Below are 21,417 nucleotides of genomic sequence, written 5' to 3'. Positions count from 1 at the left end.
TGTGTATGCTTTGTGCTTTGCATTTAAGGTCTTTTACTGGAAAAAGCTCTCTCAGGTTATATCCCCATTTACCAAGGGCATGCAGGCAACATGGAGCAACTGTTAGATATCAAATATACACTATTTAAACTCAGTTTATCCTAAACAAGGTCCAGGTCCAGGAAAAACTAGTTGCTCCTGTATCCTTGCTGAGCCTGAGCTGTGAATAAATCTGTGTGAGCATGTGCTCTGCAATATACTTGAAGAGTCAGGTCCTGGGGAGCTGTCCATACCTCATCCATAACATGTTGTCTCGCTCCAATTTAGGAGTGAGGCAAAAGTTCTTTTGATATGTTATGCCCGGCGTGAGATTAAGAAGAAGAGCATTCAAATGTTGATCCGACCAGTTTATTAGAAATGATAGACAATTGAGGGGATGGGGAAGGGAGAGCGACGAATATCAAAATTAGGGTGATGGGGAAGGGAAAGTAGGCGATAGGAAAAGGTAGAAAAGAGCAAGAATTACGTTAAAGCGGGGAATAGTCACCTCCTGGATGCAGCAGCGTCCCGAAGCACATTGTTAACGTTGTTCCAGGGCAAAATAAGCGTAGGGGAGAGCAGCAGCGGAGTAGCAGGCCACAAGCAGCAGATCGGTGAATCGCAGAAAAGATGGTCAGAGTAGCGAGGTCTCAGGAAATGGAGTCTTGTGCAGCGAGGTCCCACGGAGCAAAGTCTCGAGCAGCAATCCCAGAAGAGATAATAGGCAGCAGTAGGACAACAGTGGAGGAATCTGAGGTCGGATACCTAGAAACCCTCAAAGGTTCTTCAGCATGCAGGCATCTTCTTCAGCATGCAGGCGTTCACATAGAGAGGCATCTGATGACAGAAAACCTCCTTGTTTCCGTAGTGAGGCATCTGGTGTCAGAAAACCTCAATTCGGGGTTTGTCCATGCCCCGCCTTTTTATCCTTCTTTCCAGCCTTCGAGACATTTCGGGACCGCTCAGGTCAGAGTCCTGTGATTTCCTCAGAGTTGTCAATCTTCCTTGAGATGGGCCAACATGGAAGACCACTTGAGGGACATTAGTCCTCAGAGATGGCCATCTTCCTTGAGATAGGCCAACACAAAAGACCACTTAAGGGCCATTAATCAGCATCTTATCTCCCTTTGGTAGCTCCCGGACTTGTCCATCTCTTAAACAAAGGGATTTCTCGAACCTTGGTTCCTGTGTGTCTCAGACAAAGGGAGTCCTGGAACCTTGGCCAGGACTTGCCTGAACTTGTCCATTTCAGCAAACTTTGAGACAGTAATGCAAAAAGCATGGCCTCTTACACCACCCCATGACTCAAAGTTTGCTTAAAAAATGGACCACTGCTGATCCAGGATGGTGAGAAAAAGATAGCAAGCATGAGGGTAAAGGAAGGTGAGGGTGGGGAATTAAAATGTTTAATACAATCATTACAAAAGATTTCTTGATGTGCTCCACTTCTCCATCACTTGAGGAGGTTACAAAATACATGGACAATACAACACATTGTATAAGTTCAAAGAAACACGGTATCATACACAGAACAAACATGAAAGTTGCGACAACACACAATAGATAAAATAAGATGCATTTTACCCACAGTACACCTGGAAGACAGAGAAAAAGGTCAAGGTCTGGACTTTTCCAAGTTTGGACAGGAACATGTCCTATTTTCTGTATACCTTCAGCAACTGGTTTAACAACTTTACCATTATCAATCTTTAGACGACAGGTGAAATCATTTAATTTGCTACAGACACCAACCAGTGATTCTTCAGGAGGGGTGACACAAATATTACATAATGAAAAAAAGGTAGGAAGTGAGAAGAAACAACCATACACTGAAAACAACCATACATTTAGCAATAACCAATAGTAATAAATAAACAAGTAAAACAATAGGGATATTTGTGTCAGGAGAACTTTCTTGAGTATTTCCAAAACAGTTCAATTGCTGAGAGAGATAAATACTAGTCTGGCAAGTTTAAGAACTGTTATAGTCACAACATAGTGTAGGATACCCCAGAATTTAAATCATAGGGAGTAATCCCAGAAACATACACATTTCTTATAAAAAACTCAGACACTTGCCAACAACGGTGTTTTGGATGGAACTCCTGGACTGCTGAGACACTGAAAAGCATCAGTGCAAAGGATTTTATGATAAATTTCACTTTTGTGACCACATCTAACATATATTAGATGGGCTCCATTGCTCATTTCCCAATTCATTAGGAATTTGGAAACACCATGGAGTTACATGCAAATCACCATCAAGTTTGACCAAAAGAGGTGAAATATGGGGTTAAAAGGAATGATTACCACTGTGCAAAGAGTACAAGAAAGCCAGGATGACTTGAAAAAACTCTGAACTCAATTGTGAAGTTTAAACAGATCCAAAGACTGATACCAATCACAACTCACAAGTACAGCAAACAAAAACATAATACTATTGCAACCAGAACATGTAATAAAGAGGTATATCAGTATTCTAGCATGATCACATCTTCCATTTTTCTGTCACAAAACAGAAATGGTTAAAATCGGCTACGTGAAGGTCCCACGGGGATCTTCTGTAAAAGAAAACAAGACAACTCGCCCTTTGGGGGCTTTGTTAATACAATTATCTTCTCCTTTTAGTCGTGAGCCTCCTAACAAACATCCATCCTTCACCCCCCCCTCCCACCTCCCTCTCATCTGGGGGAGGGGGCGAAAGTATCAACTTTCCTTGGGCTTTTGTTCTGGCCACAAGTTAACTAATTTCTCTAGCCTGACTGGGGGTAATCCATTCATCAAATCTCATGGAACACCCTTTTGCCATCCCAGTGTCCAGAGACGATTACGTTTATGAGCAATATTTCTCCTACCTGTTCTTACTGGCAATGAGTAATGCAAAAAGCATGGCCTCTTACACATGTTTCCAAATGTACCCTCATGTGCTTCTTGGATCTTTTGCATAGTAATTTCTAGACTTCTGTTAGCCTCAAGGAACCATCTAGAAATTTAGCTCACTGTAGCTCTTGTAGCTCACTGACTTCTGCTTAGAGAAGTGCAGGACTGAAGCTCTTCCAGCTCATTAGGGCATGCTTTTCTGATGGACAGAAGTCCTTACTCTGCTCAGACTTGAAGAGGAATTTTTGGTTACCATGTGGACGTTGCTTACTCACACCCTATGCATTCTCATCTAGGAACAGCCAGACTTTCTGTGGTTAAAATTAAAGATTATGGAGAGGTCTTGAAGATAAGATGAACAGTCATCCAGTGCTGAACTTGAAGGTCCTCATGACACATGTGACTGCCTCAGTGTTGCTTGAGACTGTTGCCTAAACCTGTAGCAGTAAGAAAACCAGCTGCAGTCCACATGGAGCAGATACTGACCTTTGCTGCAGCCACAGGGCAGTCTTGTCAAACCACTGCCAGTCTCTGATGAGCTCTTTCCAGTGCTATCCCATAGCTTTGAAGGCTAGATATTTTATTTACTACTGCAGGAGAGTTTATGCTTGAGTCACACACATCAAGAGCATGCCTGACACAGGAACTGCATTAAAATGGAGACTGAGTTTTCTCAAATGCTCAGAGAATGTCTTTTGATCTCTAACTGAAGCTGGACCCCAGCAGGGACAGCTTCTTCATGGTTCAGGCCTTTTGGGGACTGGGAGATACATTCAAGCTAACAGACATAAAAAGATCATCAAAAGGTGACTGCATGGGTCCAAAAACATCAAGCATTGCCACACTTTGCAAATGTGCCTCTTGCTCTCTATCAGTTACTGTGGTCAACACTGGAGAGCAGGTTCCTACACCGTCTTCCTATGGTTCACAAGAGACTAAAATCTGCTAAAATGGAAATGTCTCATATTCCTGCTTGCACTCTGACCACTTTCAGAGTAATTAGGGGAGCATACCTTTAGAAGGCAGATAGTATTGTCTCCAAAATAATTTGGATCATACTGTCTGCATTGTTTCCTTGAACAAGGAATAAGAAGCCAAGTCTTTAACATGGCTAAAAACCTAAACCAATGGACTCTGGTAATAGGATCTATTTTGAAACTACTAGTGGGTTGTCCTTATATTACTTCTGTGCTCCAAGGCAGTAATGGGAATGTCCTAGTAGGATTTTTTATATGCTATTACTGCTCATTGTTCTCACCTGCTTTGAGACATTCCTACTGTTCACACTGTATTAGATGCAGATGATTAGTCATAAAAAATTCCTTCTCTCAGTCAAAAGAAATGGTCACATATATGACATAGGTCCTCTGACTTATCATGGATGTCTGTTTTTGAATGAGAACAACTGCTTTGTTACTTTGCTTGGATGTACGCTTGTTACAGTAAATGTCTGTGCTTGGTTAGATAAACCCAGTTCTAGCTTTCTACGTGGAAAATGGTGAGAAATTATCAGTGTAACACTTAGAATCTGTCATGAAGACATCTGTCCCTCTCATAGTTCTTAAGTATTTTTCCTCTGTTTCCTTCTCACTCCTCCTCTTTCTTTTTTCCAAAACAGTTTCTAAATTCCAGTGGATAGTAATGTAACGTATCATTTTATCTATAGCAACTCATACTGCTGGAAGATAATATATGACAACAATATAATATCAGAACTGAGCGCTATGCTAAATCTTTGATCAAAGTCCATTTCCCCTCCAATGGCAAAAACAAAATTCCCATTGACTTGAGTAGTACCAAAACTTCATTCTACACGATTTATGAAAGAGGTAGTAACTGGGATGCAAATGGTGCACCCAGAGCAAACTTGAAGGACCAGCTAAGCTTCTGCAGGAGTAGCTTGTAGTCCTTGTGCAGATATGAAGAGGACACGTGCCATGTGGGCTGTCAGCTTCCAACACACACTCAACATAGAGGCGTTCAGAGAAAAGTTGTAAAGTGTCTTCTTGCTTTTCTCCATAGTGTACTCATGAAATAGAGCTGATGAAGATCTCCTGTCAGCACTTCCATGAGAAGCTGGATGAGATTGATCAGCACCTGACTGAACAGCAAGCACTGTTTTCCAATTACATGCCAGAAGAAGGAAGGTAAAGGCAGCCCCACACATTTAAACCCAAAGCCAACATCAGCAGCAGTGTGCGTGATGTGTCTGGTCACTTGTCTTACTGTAGATTTGCTGATCAGTGGGCTGCAGCTGTGGGTATCATGCAAGTGGAAGAGAAAACAGTGATTTTTGCTTGGAAGAAAGTCTAGCCTTTCTCTGCATTGTTCAAGCAGTGCATTTTGAAGTTCGCTCCATAGATTTAGGTTGGATGTGTTTTAATAGCAGTAGGAATTCAGGAGCTGATTTAATTTAGCTTTTAATGTAAACAGCTTGTATTCAAAGTGATTATTGAGATGTCATAGAATCATAGAGTGTCCCAATGCTCATGTATTCAAAAAGTTACTAAGGGCTTCCTGTCTTGAGGTGCCTCAAAGTGGACCATCTATGTAGGTCTTTATGCTGGTAATAAATCATAACAGATGAATGTGGCTAAACTCAGGCTCTGTAACTGCTCTGTGACCACAACACATTTAACTTTGCAAGTGAGATAACTGAAGAATGGAGGGCTTTTATTCGTCCTTTTGCAAATTACTCTGTGATCACAGGTAGAAACAAGATAGCAACAAAGTGGGATATAGGTACATTGGTGGAGCTAAGGAAGAAAGTGTTCTCCACTCACTAAAGTGTGCTTTCATTGCTGTCTCTGCAGGGAGGAAAGCAGAAACCTGCAACGCCTATGTCAAGCTGTTCGTCAGGAGATGGCAGAGCTGGAACTCTGTCTGAATGATAGAGCTTACCAAGTCGGGGAGGGCATCCTGATGGTATGCTGCACAAGCTCTGGGTCTTGTGGGAGAGCTTCCCTGACAAGCCTGGGTCAAAGGGTCAGAAAACAATGTCCACTGACAGAGGCCCTTTTGCAGATTTTACAGTATATTTAACTGCAAGAATAAAACCTCCTCTAGGCCTTTCTCCTTTTTCTGGCAGTATCTCATTTGCCAAATACTGCATGTCTTCTTTGAACCAAGCATAAGAGCAGGCATGCTTCATATACTCTTGTGTATCCTGCTTGATTCCTTTTATTATATTTTTATTACTGCAATATGCTTTTCCTTCTATTTTCTCTGCAGCAGCTGGACCAATTACTGGTAGAACAATCCCATCTGTTTTCTGAGCTTGGACTTTCTGATTGGAAGGGAGAAAGAAATGCCCAGAATAAACAAGCACTTCCAGATGCTGCTGGTGCTAGAAGTGGGTGCTCAAAAGGGGTACCCCAAAAAGCTACTACCAAAAACACCACAGCAGCAGGCTCTCCCTTGACCCTACAGCCAGAGGCACCCTTAATGCCACTTCCCACCAGGACAGTGCCTGAACCAAATTCATCCACACTGGATCTACAGGAGCCCTCCATCAGTAAAAAAGAAATAAAAGGACCTCCTCAAGCAAAAACTGACTTTAAGACCTTTATGCACAATGTAAGGAGCTGTTTTAGTCTTACCCTTAAGGTTGTAAGTGGAAGGTGTCACTGAGCCACAATGCAGATTCCCTATGTTGGGCCTCATTGCTTCAGCTTAGATCATGGTCCTTTCCTGCTCAGCACTGTGTTCATCCCAAGAGCTGGAGTCTGTGCTTTGGGGCACTGTGCACTGCACAGGCTGGAACCACACCTTCCTTGTTATTTCTCTCTAAGCTGTGGCAAATGCTCCAGAGGGAAGAATATTTAAATATGTACAAGCAATATGCCTGGCTTGCTTGAACTTTGGGTGCAACTGTTCGACTAATTAGTATATTCAACCCTCACCCACCATGTGAAATTAGTTATTTATGGCTTCAATTTGCAGAGCCAATTACCTGGTTTTACAGGGGCAGTAAAGGCAGTGAAATGGAAGGCTTGTTGTTTCTCCGGAGAAATTTCAAGTCAGCATTTCCAATGATCTGATTACACAGTGTAATAATAATAAAATAATAATAATAATAAAAAGGTTTACCTGCCTTTCTGTGTACAAAATATTCCTAGAAAATCTCTTATCTGCCTTCAACTTTAATAGTCTCTTCCAACTAAGTATGTGCTGGAGTTCTTAAAGGACCGATCATTCTCTTAAGTGAAAACTTAGGGTCTAATTCTGCATAAACATCTTGTAAACACCATCAGAGAGAATGCTTTGCGTTACAATCTTATATTATTTTCCTGATTTATGTTGTTATTACTACTGATATTACCAAGCAGAATCAGATTCCTATGTAAAGAAATCAAAGAATGAGAACCATAGACAGTAAGGTACAGGGAGCTGAAGTATCTGATATTATGTTTTGTCATCTTTTGTACTCATTTCCTTTTTAGAATAATCTTGGTCATTTTCTCAACATTTCTTTTTCTTTTTTTTTCTTTTCCCTCCAGTTGAAGAAATCTTTCCAAAATCCTTTAGGTAATGATTCAGCAGAAGGGAAGGACCAATGGATGACTGATGGATTTTGTTTCTAGTAATTGCGACCCTTCTCATTCAATACATGGTACATCTGAGAAACAAGTGAGCAAAACATTGCTTTATAGAGAGTTCTGATCACAGTAATTTCATTTGCAATGGGATGACTGGCCAGGAAGATAGGCAGCTATATGGAATGTCTCAAACAGAGGTACTATGTGTTTTGCTGTTCTGTGATTGCAAAACTTACTACATTCTTCTTGGCCATCATCTGGGTTAGGGCAGTTCTTTGAAAAGGAGAGAGCTTAGTTTTAGAAGAAACTTGTTAACTTCCAGAGGGTATCCTCCTTACCGCCAATTACTTTAATACAGTCCTTCAGCCAATACCAGTTCTCAAGCCCAAACTACGTTGCATAGTCATAGTCCCTTTCTAGCTTTTAACCTGCTACTAAAGCCTGATTTGCCTCTGACTAATTTTATGAGTTTTGTATCTACTCTCAGTACCAAATCAGAAGCAATGGTGTAGGAGACGTTAAACTATCAAGCTGTCAAAACATTACTGTGGATAATCTACTAATTGTCCTATTCATTTTCATATTTGCTTCACATAAATATAATTAAACAAAATGAGACTAGAAACACAGGATTTACTACATTATAAAACTTGAATCCGAATCCTAGTTTAGTTTTCTGGGGAGTGAGTGAAGACTGGATTCATGCAAGAAAAAAATAAATAAGGAAAAAGAAAATAAGATCTCTCTGGCTTGAAGTACAGCAAAGAAATCCAACTAGTTCATTTTCAAAGCAGTTTGTGCTCCTGCTTTCGGTTTAGCTCTTCCCAGACTGTGAGATGCCCTACTGGCTTGTTTATTTAATGCTCTGGAGGGATCTTAGGTGTCATTTAGGCTTTGGTGTTGCAAATCACAGCTCTGCGAAGGTGCAAATAGAAGTAGCATTTGCACATGTTCAAGAAGAAAATTGAGTCAAACATGCTGAGCAGCCTGGAGGCTTCCTGCACCTCAACGTTTCCACAGATGTTCAAGGTAATAAAATGACTGGGGGAGAGAAGTTCATAACACGTGAACCAACAAGATCCTCCACAGCCTGCTGGGCCATGAATTTTACTGGTTGAAATCTGCCCCTTTCTTGAAACTCCACATGGGATTCGTACATCGCTTCCATGTTATCGAGTGTTTAGGAGTTTATGTGTCAAGATTTGTGACTAATTCCTTTGAAGCTGCTGGGATTTATCCTGACAATAAGCAGCATGCAGACAGGACCAAAATAACCTTCACCTCCATTAGCTTATGAACTGTGCTTGTAGACGTCATGCTTCAGTTTCTTGAGGAAGGAACATAAAGAACACAGTGAAGGATATACAGTGATGCCTGTGCCAAAGGGCTCCTGGAAGAAAGGGCAAAGAAGCTTCCTTTCTTCACCAGCACTTGGGCTGTGATTTCTCCCGTGAAACAAGAATTCTTTTGTTCTTTGTTTTTCAAGGCAGCATGCTAAGTAAAATCTGTGTATGGATGTGTATGTACCTTACAGACATACGGTATTCATACCGTACAGGTTATGTGAATAAGTGGTGGTATTGGTAGGTGACAGCTATTCTTGATCACATGAGTCCTCTGATGCCATCTGAAGTCTACCATCTGTGTTCACAATCAGGACTGAATTTGACTCCTATTAACAAAACTTTCCTGTTTCCTGTTTGAATAGTTTACAGACGATTGGTATGTGCAGTCCAGTTCTTCATTTCAGTTTAACTGTAAAACAATCTCATGAAAGGTGTGGGGGAATAAGGTTCCCCCAAATGCAACACTGACATCCATAAATACATTATTTCCTTGATCAGGCTTGGATTTAAAGATAAAGAACCCTTTAAGCACATGTGTTTTTAACAGTTAAGCTGTAACCTCATAGCAATAAAAAATATGCTAAGCAATGTAAAGAGGAAAAGTCTTTTGACTTATCCTAGAGCATAATTTCAAAGCCTCTCTGAGCATGTTACAGGGACATCTGGATTGAATTTCTTAATGCTGCTGCTGAAGATGGGGGAATGAAGTAAACTAATTTTGGGATCAGGGAATTCTGGGGTAGCGATGGTGAGCATAACAACCCAGATGTGTACCCACTTTTCCTTCCACTCACAGTGTTACCAGCCTTTTAAACTCTTCGATTTCCCCTCAGGGCAGTCGTAAGTAAATATGATGGGAATGTTAAAGATAACCCCACAGAATTATTGAAATGTCAACGTATCTGACTGAGTAAACATAATTGTGCTCAGTAGTGAGAACCATAGCTTGCAGGCAGCAGGTCATTTCTTGGTAGGGGCTACGCTGCTTGTGAAAAGCATTAGGACTGAGCAGTTTGCATCTGAAATCTGAAGAAAAACAAGCCTGTGACACTTTAGGACTTCTGGGTTAAAAAAATATATATATAGTTGGAGAAATTGCAGTAGTAGCAGTATTTGAGCTAAAGGCTGTTTTCCTCCCAGTTCTAGTATTCACAACTGCAATGGGCTGAACCATTGGCCCTGTTTCAGGGAACTGCTAAGGCTCCATGATTGTCCAGGTTTTGACATGCTATGGAAATGGCAAGATGTATAGGATGGACACTGCTGTGTTATAGAGGTACTGCTTCTCCCAGTTCTCCAGCCCTCTTTCAGTATCCCTAGATTGCAGAGATCCTAAAACTGTCACCTCAAATCCTTTTAATTCCATTAAGAGCTTAGTGCTTCCTTTGCCCAGTTAACAGTTTCTGGATTGCAAGGGACACATATTGCCTCACCAAAGCACATTCTAAAGAAGGGGGAGATTTAAAAAAAAAAAAATAGATTTTCCTAACAAAGGTAGAAAATCACCCACCTTAGTTCTGTAGCAATTCATGTCACTTGAATTTTACTTCATATGTCATTGGCTTTTGCCTTCATTGGTTTTCCCTGATGCCTCATAAATCTTTAAACCCTGAAGCTAAGAGAGGCCGCATTGTGCACCAGCTTTAATATTGATTTTGCTAGAGAGTATAAAATCTAGAGAGATAATGAGGAAATCCATCTAAGGTACCCTGCCAAGGGCTCCCATTAGTCGCTTTACCAGGCATCAATTCAATAAACCCTTGAGAGTGACACATGAATAAACATTAGAGCCTCCCTGGTATGTTAATGCATCAGTTGCCTGATTGTCACTGCTGCCAACAGACTGCAAGAAAAGAAGTATCTTGGGAGCTCAGCCCCTTCCAACTTCAAGTCCAGTGTAGGTTTGACACCACCTTAGGAGAAGACAGGGCTCAGGAGAGTGGTGTGACAGCCCAATAACGTGGCACGGCTGCTTGCAGTAGCAATGATCTCACCTGGATGCACTGTTCTGACCTACCCAGTCTGGGTCTGCTACCCCATACTGCATGGTGACTGCTGTGTCAGATCCATGATCATCCTCATACAGGAATGGAGTATGTGTTTGAACAGAAGGTCTCAAATACTGACCTCCAGCAATAGGAATCAACCCGCTTCATGTGAATGACTTTCTCTTGCAAGGCTAGTAGCTAGTCCTGAGTCTTATTCCTTGCTATACCACATGCTCTCTGAGTGACCAAGGCTTTTTTCTTCACCCAGAGGGGTGCCTTATTTTTTCTGTCTTATCTAAAAAGGTTTTAAATTTCTCGTGGAGAAATTATTCTCTCATAATCTGTTCATAAAGAGCTGGGCACAGTGGGGCCCCAGTATCAGTTGGGACCTGTACTTGCTGCTGCAATAATTTTATGAGCTGCCTTTCATTAAGATCCATTGTATTTTAAGAAACAAATGTGGTGTCACTTTATAAAGCTGTTGACTGTTTTAACTTCCTCTTCTCTAGAAGCAAGGTTTTGATCTTCCTTGTAGAAATGAGTACAGACAACAGAGGCTGAAACCTGAACAAAATGGCAATTTTCTTGTGAAATGAGAAAACTCAATAATCTGAGATTTCCAGAAATTAAAAGAACATGAAACAACACTATTCGCACTTCATCAGAGAGGTGCATTTGAATTCATCTGTCTTCATTTCATTCTTTTCCATTGTTTTTTCTTGGGCGCATCATTCACTCAATTAGCACAGATCACAGCTAGTAAGGGACACAGGTGTGTCTCACTGAGGCAATTCAACCTTAACATGGAAAACATTTATTACCACGACAAATAATACAGAACACTGGCAGCATTGTCCCGAAATTATAAAATTATAATTTTACCACTTAAAAAACAAACAAACAAACAAAAAGCCTGTTAAGAGTGTAGTGCTTACAATGAGGAGGTAAGGACAAGAGACTGAAAGTCTGGAGCTAAGGAGATTTTTTTATCCCAAAGGAGCATGAGGGCTCCCTGGGGCCCCAACTTAAGATGCTGACACACTTGTATCCCTTACCTGCTACTGCCTAGCTCTGATACTGTCACCTGCAAAAAGAAGACCATAATATACAGCTCTCACAAGGAGAGCTTCCATTGCAGTAGACAGATCAAGTCAAGCTATTGCAGCTTATTGTGAAACAAAGTGTGGGGAAAAATGTCTGCAGTTTTATCTTGCTGATGATTCAAGTTTTTAAAGGTTGCCTGGATTTCCCACAGGTTCTTCTATGCTACTGACAGAAAGAAAAAATATGAGGAGAAGGGAATACTTAAAATCACTTAAGAAGGAAAAACAACAACAACAACAACAACAAAAAAAAACCCAATCAAAATGCTAATTATTTGAAAACTAGGATCTATTCTAACAGTGACACTTCTGTAATGTCCTGCATAGTCACTCCAATGCCCTTGATTTTTTTATCTAGCACAAATAGCAGTAACGAGGAAATGTTATTCACGGCACCAGGAGAGCTGCTCTAGATCTAGCACTACTCTAATGAGAGCAGAACACGTTGAAGGCAAGATAGCTTGGGCTCCTCATATACTTGTCCCATTTAATAACTATAGAAGTGGAAGCAAGGACACTTGAGTCACCCCAAACCAGACTAGGCATGTGCAAGAGATGCTTTTCTCAAGCTTGATTTTCTTGGCAAGCTAACCTTTGGAGGCATGAGCATGTGTATGTGTGGCTGGGGGTTGAGGGGAGCTTGAGTAAGATGGAGTGAGAAATTTGAAGAAGCCAGCGCCAAAGACATTTCATTCTAGGAAACAATGCAGTAGCCTTGTGGGGTCGGCCAGTTTTATCCACCTGCTTCCTAAGTCCATCCTCAGAGACAAGCACCACACAGCTATCAGTACTGCTTACATGCAGCAGCAACGCTGAGTGCTGCCCTAACAAGAGGTAGCTGAGGTACATGTGAGCAGTGCAGGGAAATATGTCTGTGGCTAGGAAAGGGGAATCTGAAAGCAAGGGGCAGGCACAGACTGACACGGAGAGTTACAGACAACTAAGAGTAAAGAAAATGAGAGACCTGAAATGAGACACAGAAGACTAATATGTTTAAGTCCCTCTAAAACCTTGAAACAGCACCCAGTGGTTAAGAACATAAGAAATAGGCTACAGGACTAGGCCATCTGCAACAGGACACAACTTTGACAGGGAAAGTAGGAAATATTTTTTGGGGGGTAGGGGAGTCTACCTTTTTGCAGGGATATTTACAGGCAATACTTGCCCTATGCAACTACAGGAATGCAGATGCATCCATGCTGAAGAAATCCCAGGGGTAGACAACAGCAAAGCATCTGGTCAGAGCAAGTTTTCAGATCCTGGCAAGGATCAGGAAATGGATAAATGATTTTCCCCATGTGCTGTGTGACTATGTAGACACTTTTCTGTTACTATTTCCCTCTTGGTTTATAGCTTTTTTCTTTCTTTACTCTTTTGTTCTATGATGGGACCTCCATTGATTTTATATCATATTGTCTTGTAGTCTGTCTTTTTTGTGCTTTGTATTGTAGCCAACCTGTCAGGTAAAGCTTTAGAGCTCACAAAGAGAACCTCAGAAAATCTCCATGGGAATATTTAAGCAAGAAGACGTGCTGGTCTTGCTAGGAAGCTAGCAGATCGCAGCAAATTCAATACAAGAGGGATGGTGTAAACACAGTTAAGCCTGTCACTGCTAATCCCTGGATTAACAGGAGGGAAAGAAATGTGTCAAAATAATAAAGTACCTATTAAAAAGGCTGTAGAGACAGACACTGATCCATCGTTAGCACCAATAGATGACAGAACGTCGTCAGTGAAGCGTGAGCCATCATCTGGCAATGTTCTGTTCTGGAGGAACCAGCCGAGTTACGGACTTTTGTCAGACTCACTGGGGATTTCCAGACATGGTAAAAAAAAAAAAGAAGTAAGGAAGGCAAATTTGAAAAGAAAAAAGAAAAAACATCCTTACCTTAATTTGAGGTCTCTGGGCATTTGTTTTTTGCAGGAAATTTCTACACTCTGTCCACAAGGGGAAGTAATAAAACAGCAGGGCACACATATTAACTGTATAAAATTGCTGTCCCAGTCACTAAAGCCCTTTGGTAGAATAAATCAATTACTATCTTTAGACTGTATGAGGAAAGAGGATACGTGTCTCAGGAGGAGACAGGCAGCAGCTCCAAAAGTCTAAGCTGGAGAGATTCAGAGGCTATATGAAAGCACAAGGCTTCTCTGCACTAATCCCATGCTTTTGATTTAGCTTATCAGTTAACAGAAAATACGTGAAACTCAGGATAACATTTCTTCTGCATGTTTGTTAGCAACTATGCTTTCCAGAGGTGTCTCGCTCCAATTTACAGGAGGGAGGCAAGGTTCTTTTGTGTATATACCCGGCGTGAGATTAAGAAGCAACGGTTCAAATGTTGGTCCAACCAGTTTATTAAAGTCCTAGCCGTTTTTAGGGAGATGGGGAAGGGAAGGTAGGCGATAGGGAAAGTAGGAAATATAAGCAAGGAAGTCTTTGCAGATAGCAAAAGAGATATAGTCACCACCGGTGGGTCCAGCGAGGTACACATAGGTCCCGTTGATTCTCAGGAACTCGTCTGATCACCGCGGGGGATGGGAGACAGCCAGGGAGCTCCGCAGCAAGCCGGTCCCGGGGGTTCTTCCGCACAAAGTTTTCCCTCAGGGAATTCTCCGTCAAAGGTGTCTTTGGAGTTTGTCTTCCAAAGTCCCCAGTTAGCGAGGGCCTTTTATCCCCATTTCTGTGAGGTTCTTCTTCTCCTTAGTTTGGTGTGACATACCTGGCCCCAGATGGGCCAGCAAGGAAGGAAGAGGGGGGTCTCTGTTGCCGGACACAAGCGTTATCGCCTTCTGCAGTGGTCCACTCCTTCGAGCAGCCACCCTGAGAAAGACTGCCGCTTCCATTTCTGCTTATCTTTCGGTCGTAAGCAAACACTATGGCACATTGACACCCACCATCCGCCCTCCAGGATACTTATCAGTTGTCAGTCAGAGTCTTATCATCAGGAAGGCCTCATGAAGCAAGCTTTGAGACAACAAAAGAAAACCAGTTCTGTCTTTCACACCACCCCGTGGCTCAAAGGTTGCTTTAAATTGGATGCACAAATGACCATTCACGGTGGTGAGGAAAGAAAAAAAAAGTAAGCATAAGGGAAAAGAGGGATGGGTGATATGGGGGAATTAAATGTTAACAATCATCACCATTCAATCAAAACCTTGATTGATAAACACATTAAACATAAGGTTACTCGTAAGGTCATAATACATTCAGTATACAGGCATGTATTTTAGCAAACCACCAAAGAACCACTATATCAGATCTCTTTTAAAATAGAAATTAACACCCTTAATACCATATACTTTCCTTTAGCAATCCATGCTTATATATACCATAAACATTTAAACAATCACAAAGACAGTGACAGTGACAATAACTAATAGTATCAAATAAACAAGTAAAACAAATAAATAGGGGTATTGTGTCAGCTGGCTTTCCACTTGAGCATTTCCAAGACAGTTCAATTGCTGAGAGAATATAAATGATAGTTTGGAAGTTAAAGTACTGTTATAGAGCTACTGAACTTTTTCACAGGACATGTGTGGGATACCCACAGTATAAAACCATAAGAGGGGATAGATCCCAGAAACATACACATCTCTTATCAAAACTTAGACATTTTTCAACAACCATGTTTTGTATGGAACTCCTGAACTTATGTGACACTGAAAAACATCACTGCAAAGGGTTTTATGATAGATTTCTTTTTTGACCACAATCAACAGATATTAGATAGGTCCCTTGGCTCATTTCCCAATTTGTTAGGAATTTGGAAACACTATGGAGGAGTTACATGCAAATCATAATCAGTTTGACAAAAAGGGGTAAAAGAAGGGATCAGAAGGAATGGTTATCACTGTGCAGAAAGTACCAGAAATCTAGAATGACCTGAAAAGAAAACATTGAACCAAATTGTGAAGTTTTAACAGATCCAAGGACTGATATCAATCACAGTCCACAACAACAAACAAAGCATAAATACTATTGCAACCAAATATTAATAAGAGGGTAAATTCAGAATTCTAGCACAATCACATCTTCAACTTTTCTGTCACAAAACACAAATGGTTAAAGTCAGCTATCAGTCATTCTGTGTTCAGTAAAGGTCCCACGGGGATCTTCTGAAAAATAAAACAAGACAACAACTTGCCCTTTTGGGGCTTTGTTAATACAATTAAAAAATGAGAGAACAATCCATCGAGGAGTATATTTTACATTCCTTTTTCGGGGTGTCCTTAGCCTTCTAAGGATATTTGTTAAGGGATTTCATTAAGGTTAGGGAAACGCCTCATGTTAGCTGAGTCAGTGTTTCCCTAGCTTATCAGCAACTGGATCGTGACTCACAGGGGCAACTGGCAGAAGCGGGGAGGCCTTGGGACAGAAGATGTTAACAAACATCCACCCTTCACTGCCTTCCCCCCCCCACCTCCCACTCATCTGGGGGAGGGGGCGAAAGCATCAGCTTTCCTTGAGCTTTTGTTCTGGCCACAAGTTAACTAATTTCTCTAACCTGACTGTGGGTAATCCATTCATCAAATCTCGGGGAACACCCTTTTGCCAGCCCAGTGTCCAGAATTGATTACGTTTATGATCAATATTTCGCCTACCTGTTCTTACTGGCAGTGAGACCCTTCCAGTTCCACTGAGCTTTGGACTAGGTGACCTAGGAGCAAGGGTGGTTGCTGCGAGCCTTACTTCCTCTGGTTCAGATATATTGGAAGAAGCCATCAGGCCCATATTTCCTTTCATAATTAATCAACTCTTGGGCAACCTCCCCCCATGTCCATACTTTATATCCTGACTGCAAATGACCGGAGGTGCCAGTTCCTTCTAATGCTGCCAGGGTTCTTTCTCCCTGAGGCATAGCTTGTATCTTTCCTTGTAGTTGTATACCTATAGTTTCAGTGATTCTGGAAGCCCCTGATTAAAGGAGTCATCCTTTCAGGATCAACAGGCATCATCATAGGTGATTCATGATGTGTCTGCAGCTTTCTATCATACATCATTTGCAGACAAGCAGCTTTTTGAACACTTTCCACTAATTGATCAGCTGTCCCATTAATAGCAAGAGGGTCTCCCCTTTCTAAAGGTTAAGACCACCTGCCCGATAGGCAGCCCTCTGCGTTAGGGACCAAGGAGCATGGTTGTTACCAGTAGTTAAAAATACTCCAGGCCCCCAATAACCTTCAGCTTCCTTTTCAGTTAACAGTATTTGGTCTCCACCAGTGAGACTAACCCTCCATACATACTCTGTCTCTGATTCCTTTGGAGAGCGGCTAAAATCCTTTTTCAGTTTTGCTAATTCAGTGGCAGAAAAAGGAATTTCTTTAACATTCATTTGAGGGTTCAGATCCTCACTGTTATCAAACGTATATTCAGTTTTTATCAAAGAGGCGCAATTGGCCTGGCGAGTCTCTTAATTTGCCAAGCCCTTCCTTTATTCCTTGTAGTTCCTTCTGAGGAAAAGTTTTTTCTGAGGCAAATTATGGACAGCAGTATTCTAGTATTCTTATATGTTAATATTTCCTTAAAAGCCATTTGCAACAAAACTGATATGTTTGCTCTCTTGTAATTGTTTCTTCAAGGTTCACTATTGATTCTGCAGAGTTTTTACCAATTCTTGCATTACTTTAACTGATTCTTGTGATGCTTGTATGGTTTGGGTTTCTGCCGAATGCTTTTCATCTCGGAACTCCATGGCAGCTTTTAAAGCAGCACCGCACAAATAAACGATTTCCCTTTCCCGGCTCGGGTACGAGCCCCATTTTGTAAGACACTAATGTGGTCGGAAACACTCTGCAAGTTATACCAGTTTTGTCGTGCCCAATCCACCCCTGATAAAGAGGGCCGAGCACCATGCTTTTCTAAAAGGTCAAATAGCACATTTTCACTTTTCATAGTGGCAACAATTTCACTCATTTCTCAATACCCTAAAAGATACACACTAAGGGAAGAGAAGGTACACTTAACTCCTTACCCCTCCCCAGGGAGACACGCACCTATCAAACAAATGCAAATGCTACAATCATTCCTCCCTTTCACAAAAGACCAAGAAGCCCAATCAACACTTACAAAGAAAGTGTAAACACCTAAATCGCTCCTGGCTACCCTGTCAGGCCAGAAAAACTTCAAGCTTAAAGCCACACAAGTTACAAAACACTTCTAGGTTTCTCAGAAAGGAATAAACTTCTTGGAGAGGCACAAACGTCAAAAAATTACTTCCTCACTTCCCCAAGAGGTGCACACACAAAACTTTCAAATTCCAAAACATGTTTCTAAATACTTAAACCATAAAAATGCAAAATAGTCTTCCCGAGGAGGCACACACGTATAAAACAAAAGCAAATAGTCAAAATTAATTCATACGTCCCCGAGAGGTAAACACATAAGCAGTAAAGTTTCAGAATATGGAGCGGTCTTCCTGGAGAGGTGCTCACATCTAAGTTACCAAAATTATCGGTCCTTGCAACTCCAGGAGGTACATACAGAAAAATTTTGGAGTTTTTGGAAGGACAACACTCTCACGGCGGGCATCCTGCCGACTACGCCAATAAAAAATGTCTCGCTCCAATTTACAGGAGCCCTCTTTCACAAGAGGGGAAAGGAGATTCTATGAACTGCTTTTTAAAAGCACTCTGGGATGAGCGTGCCAGCCCCTCTATAAGCAAGCTGTGTTGTAGCACAGCCCAGTAGAAAGCAGAGGGTGGCTGAAGCCAGCACCTTGGCTCTGCTTGATGTTCAATTGGCTTGCTCGGCACCAATTAGAGCTCAGAAATCATTAATTGAAAAATAATATTTAACGAGCTAATTTATTTTTTAAATTGCCTTCTTGGTTTTGAGTCTTGTTAAGAGGTCTAGGAACTCTAGGTCTAGGATATGCTCTTCTCTACCTTACTAAGAGAGCAAGCAATGTATATAGTATTATTTGTGCATGGGCATAAAGTATGTGATAAAATGAACAAGGATCTTATTCATCTCTCTTTGATTTGGCTAGTGAAAAGTCTGCTGCATCTCCTCTGCAGCTGTCTCTTCCCAGCATTTAGTAATAGAGTATCACTTCTAAGAAAAAAAAAGATTTTTTTCCCAACAATTTCCAATGACAGGTTATAAAAGTCGTATTTCTTGTCCTTCCACAGCTATCTTCAAATTTGCCCATATAGTTTAAAGGAAGCTTCACATGTCTACTGGTGTTTTAATGTATCAACTTGCTATCTGATTATTTTTATCACTTAGATTCTTAATTCTATCATTCCAAGAGAAACATTACAAAGATAAAGATTAGTTGCTTTTAATGTTTCTTCGTATTTGTCACACTGAAGATCATTTTTGCTTTAAGTAAGTGGAAACAGGTGTGTAACAATTGATTAAATTAAATTAAACAAGCAAGTAGGGAATGAAACGCACATGGCTATTTTCGAGGAGATATTATGAACACCAATTAAGCAGCTGGAAATCAATAACCACACAAAACTATTCCCTCATCCCAATTTTATGACGTGGAGGAAGCCCTGATGTTTTCAATCATTGCATTGTTATTTATATCTTGGTAGGGTATAAATAAAATGTCCCCATAACTAGGTTAGGTATGACACGGAAACAGCTAGTTGGCTTTTCTCATCTAGGCCCTTCAGTAGAATGTGAAGAAGTGTGATTAAGCACCACTTTCACGCTGCCTGTAGACTGCCAAAAGGGAGAGAAAGTTGTCTAAAGTGAATAATTTTCAGAATTAATTAGCAAAAAATATTCTTGCACTTCTGGCTAAAATTAAGTATTTTTATATAGAATAATGCCACACTGCTATGCAAGACTGTTGTAATGTTTGCATGTGTATGAACAAAAAAGGCTCAGGTGAGGCAGGAATGAATAAACTCACGACTTCTGAAACTAAAAGCAGTTTAACTGCTTTTTACTATGACTGCAAGCAGGAGTCAATGCAGTTCAGTTAGAGTAAGAAGCTGCTTTCCCATCTGTCTTGCTTAGTCCTGTGCATAGCTATATATATACCAATCTCCTAACCCACCTAATGTGGGTGCCAGCCCACAAGTGCCAACAGCAGTCCAAAGATCACATGGAGTTCATAGGAGATTCACAGCAGATGCCCTGTCTGATAAAGATGACTTCCCAAATTTCCCCATTCTGGTTAAATAATGGGTTTCACAAATGCTCGTGTACTGCATGGAGAAATGCCTGTTCTGTCTAAGGAGGGGGAACTGGTCCTGCTCCTCAGAAACTGCAGGCCAGCCCTGCAAAATCTTTCTCTCCCACCACAAGTATGGGAACATCTGAGAAAGGAGAAACAGAAGATGGGCACTCCATTGCTACTCTCCCACTTCATGGAGTTTTGCTTGAGGCTGGAAATCATGGCGTTTGGTTAAGTGTGCTTCATATATTTAGTAGATAAGAGCTTATGTAATGAAAAGAGGTTCAGTTTGTTCTCAAAGCCTACTTGCTGAAAGATCTGTACACCCTTTACACCACGTTTTGTGATAATAATTTCCTCTCTATGCTGAACAAAAAGAGCCTCTCTGTGGTCTCACAGGACAGCTTTCACCTGCCTATGCCAATTTCCCTGTATTAGCAGTTATTGTTCTGCTGTTTCACCACTGATAACCTACCAAAGAATGAACATTTAATTAAACTCCATGAATTGAACTCCATGAATTGGTCTTTATTAATTGAAATATATACCATCTTTTGAATACTGAGTGCACAAACACCCATGTATATAAAATTAGTCCAGTGTTCTTTTCATATAAAACAAGTGTGTTCTCTTTACTATGAACATACTCTTAAAAAGACATTCTCCAGTGCCTCATGGGCCTAAATAATTTTGCTGTAAGTGAATATGCGAATGATTGCCCTCAAAGAATAACTGCCCAGATTGTTCTCATGAGGTCAAAACTCTGCGTACATAATGGAAATCAGATGATAAAACTGATAACTGTTTCTGTATATTGCAGCAATCCTCCTTATTCTAATAGTAATGTACAGCATTTGCCTCTCTGAGACAACAGTTTCATCTCCTGAGGTCCAGACTCCATTGAAGTCACTCTTCTGGGAGAGTTTCTGGTTTTCTACATTGTATTGGGAAATTAACTTTATGCCATCTTGGTTCCATTAAACCAGTGGGAGTTTTTCCTTGGACTACAGTAGAATTAGGATTTTATACACTCTGTAACAACTGAACTGGAAATTATAGGAACACAGTCTTTCTTTTGCCCTGTTAATGAGCTTAACAACTTGCTTGGAGCAAGCTTCTGTGTATAAGGAATCTGTACAAGTTTTTACACAAATCCTACATGAAGCAACAACTTATATGGCTCCAATGAATGAAATGTAATGTACCCATTCTGGGCTCAGTGTTCAGCAGCTTGCTGCCAAACCTTCAGCTGGGCTTAGCTCTGTTGACATTATAAAGAATGGATGAAATATTAATGACTAACACACGTTTTTGATATTAGAATTACAAATTTGAAATGGAAGCACTGAAAGTAAGGGATGATTTAGGTTTGGTTTCAGTGGATGCAGAGCTGCTTCTACAAA

General features: G+C 40.9%; 1 protein-coding gene across 6 annotated transcripts in view; it reads left to right on the top strand.

Annotated features, from left to right (window-relative positions):
- ITPRID1 (ITPR interacting domain containing 1) overlaps positions 1-21,417 on the top strand; it is an 80,312-nt gene that overhangs the window by 43,110 nt on the left and 15,785 nt on the right. For 4 of the 6 annotated variants that reach the window (XM_032442571.1, XM_032442572.1, XM_015855069.2 and 1 more), the window contains 4 exons: positions 4,921-5,045; positions 5,712-5,823; positions 6,130-6,474; positions 7,398-9,376. In XM_032442571.1, coding sequence (XP_032298462.1) covers positions 4,921-5,045; positions 5,712-5,823; positions 6,130-6,474; positions 7,398-7,481 — 666 coding nt within the window. In that variant the 3' untranslated portion in view covers positions 7,482-9,376. Of the gene's footprint in view, positions 1-4,920; positions 5,046-5,711; positions 5,824-6,129; positions 6,475-7,397; positions 9,377-21,417 lie in introns of those variants that run through there. The other 2 variants (XM_032442570.1, XM_032442573.1) reach the window with 2 other exon arrangements.

Source organism: Coturnix japonica, chromosome 2, assembly GCF_001577835.2.
Source record: "Coturnix japonica isolate 7356 chromosome 2, Coturnix japonica 2.1, whole genome shotgun sequence".
In the NCBI taxonomy this organism is placed as follows: Eukaryota; Metazoa; Chordata; class Aves; order Galliformes; family Phasianidae; genus Coturnix; species Coturnix japonica.
This window is presented reverse-complemented; position numbering and strand designations above follow the sequence as displayed.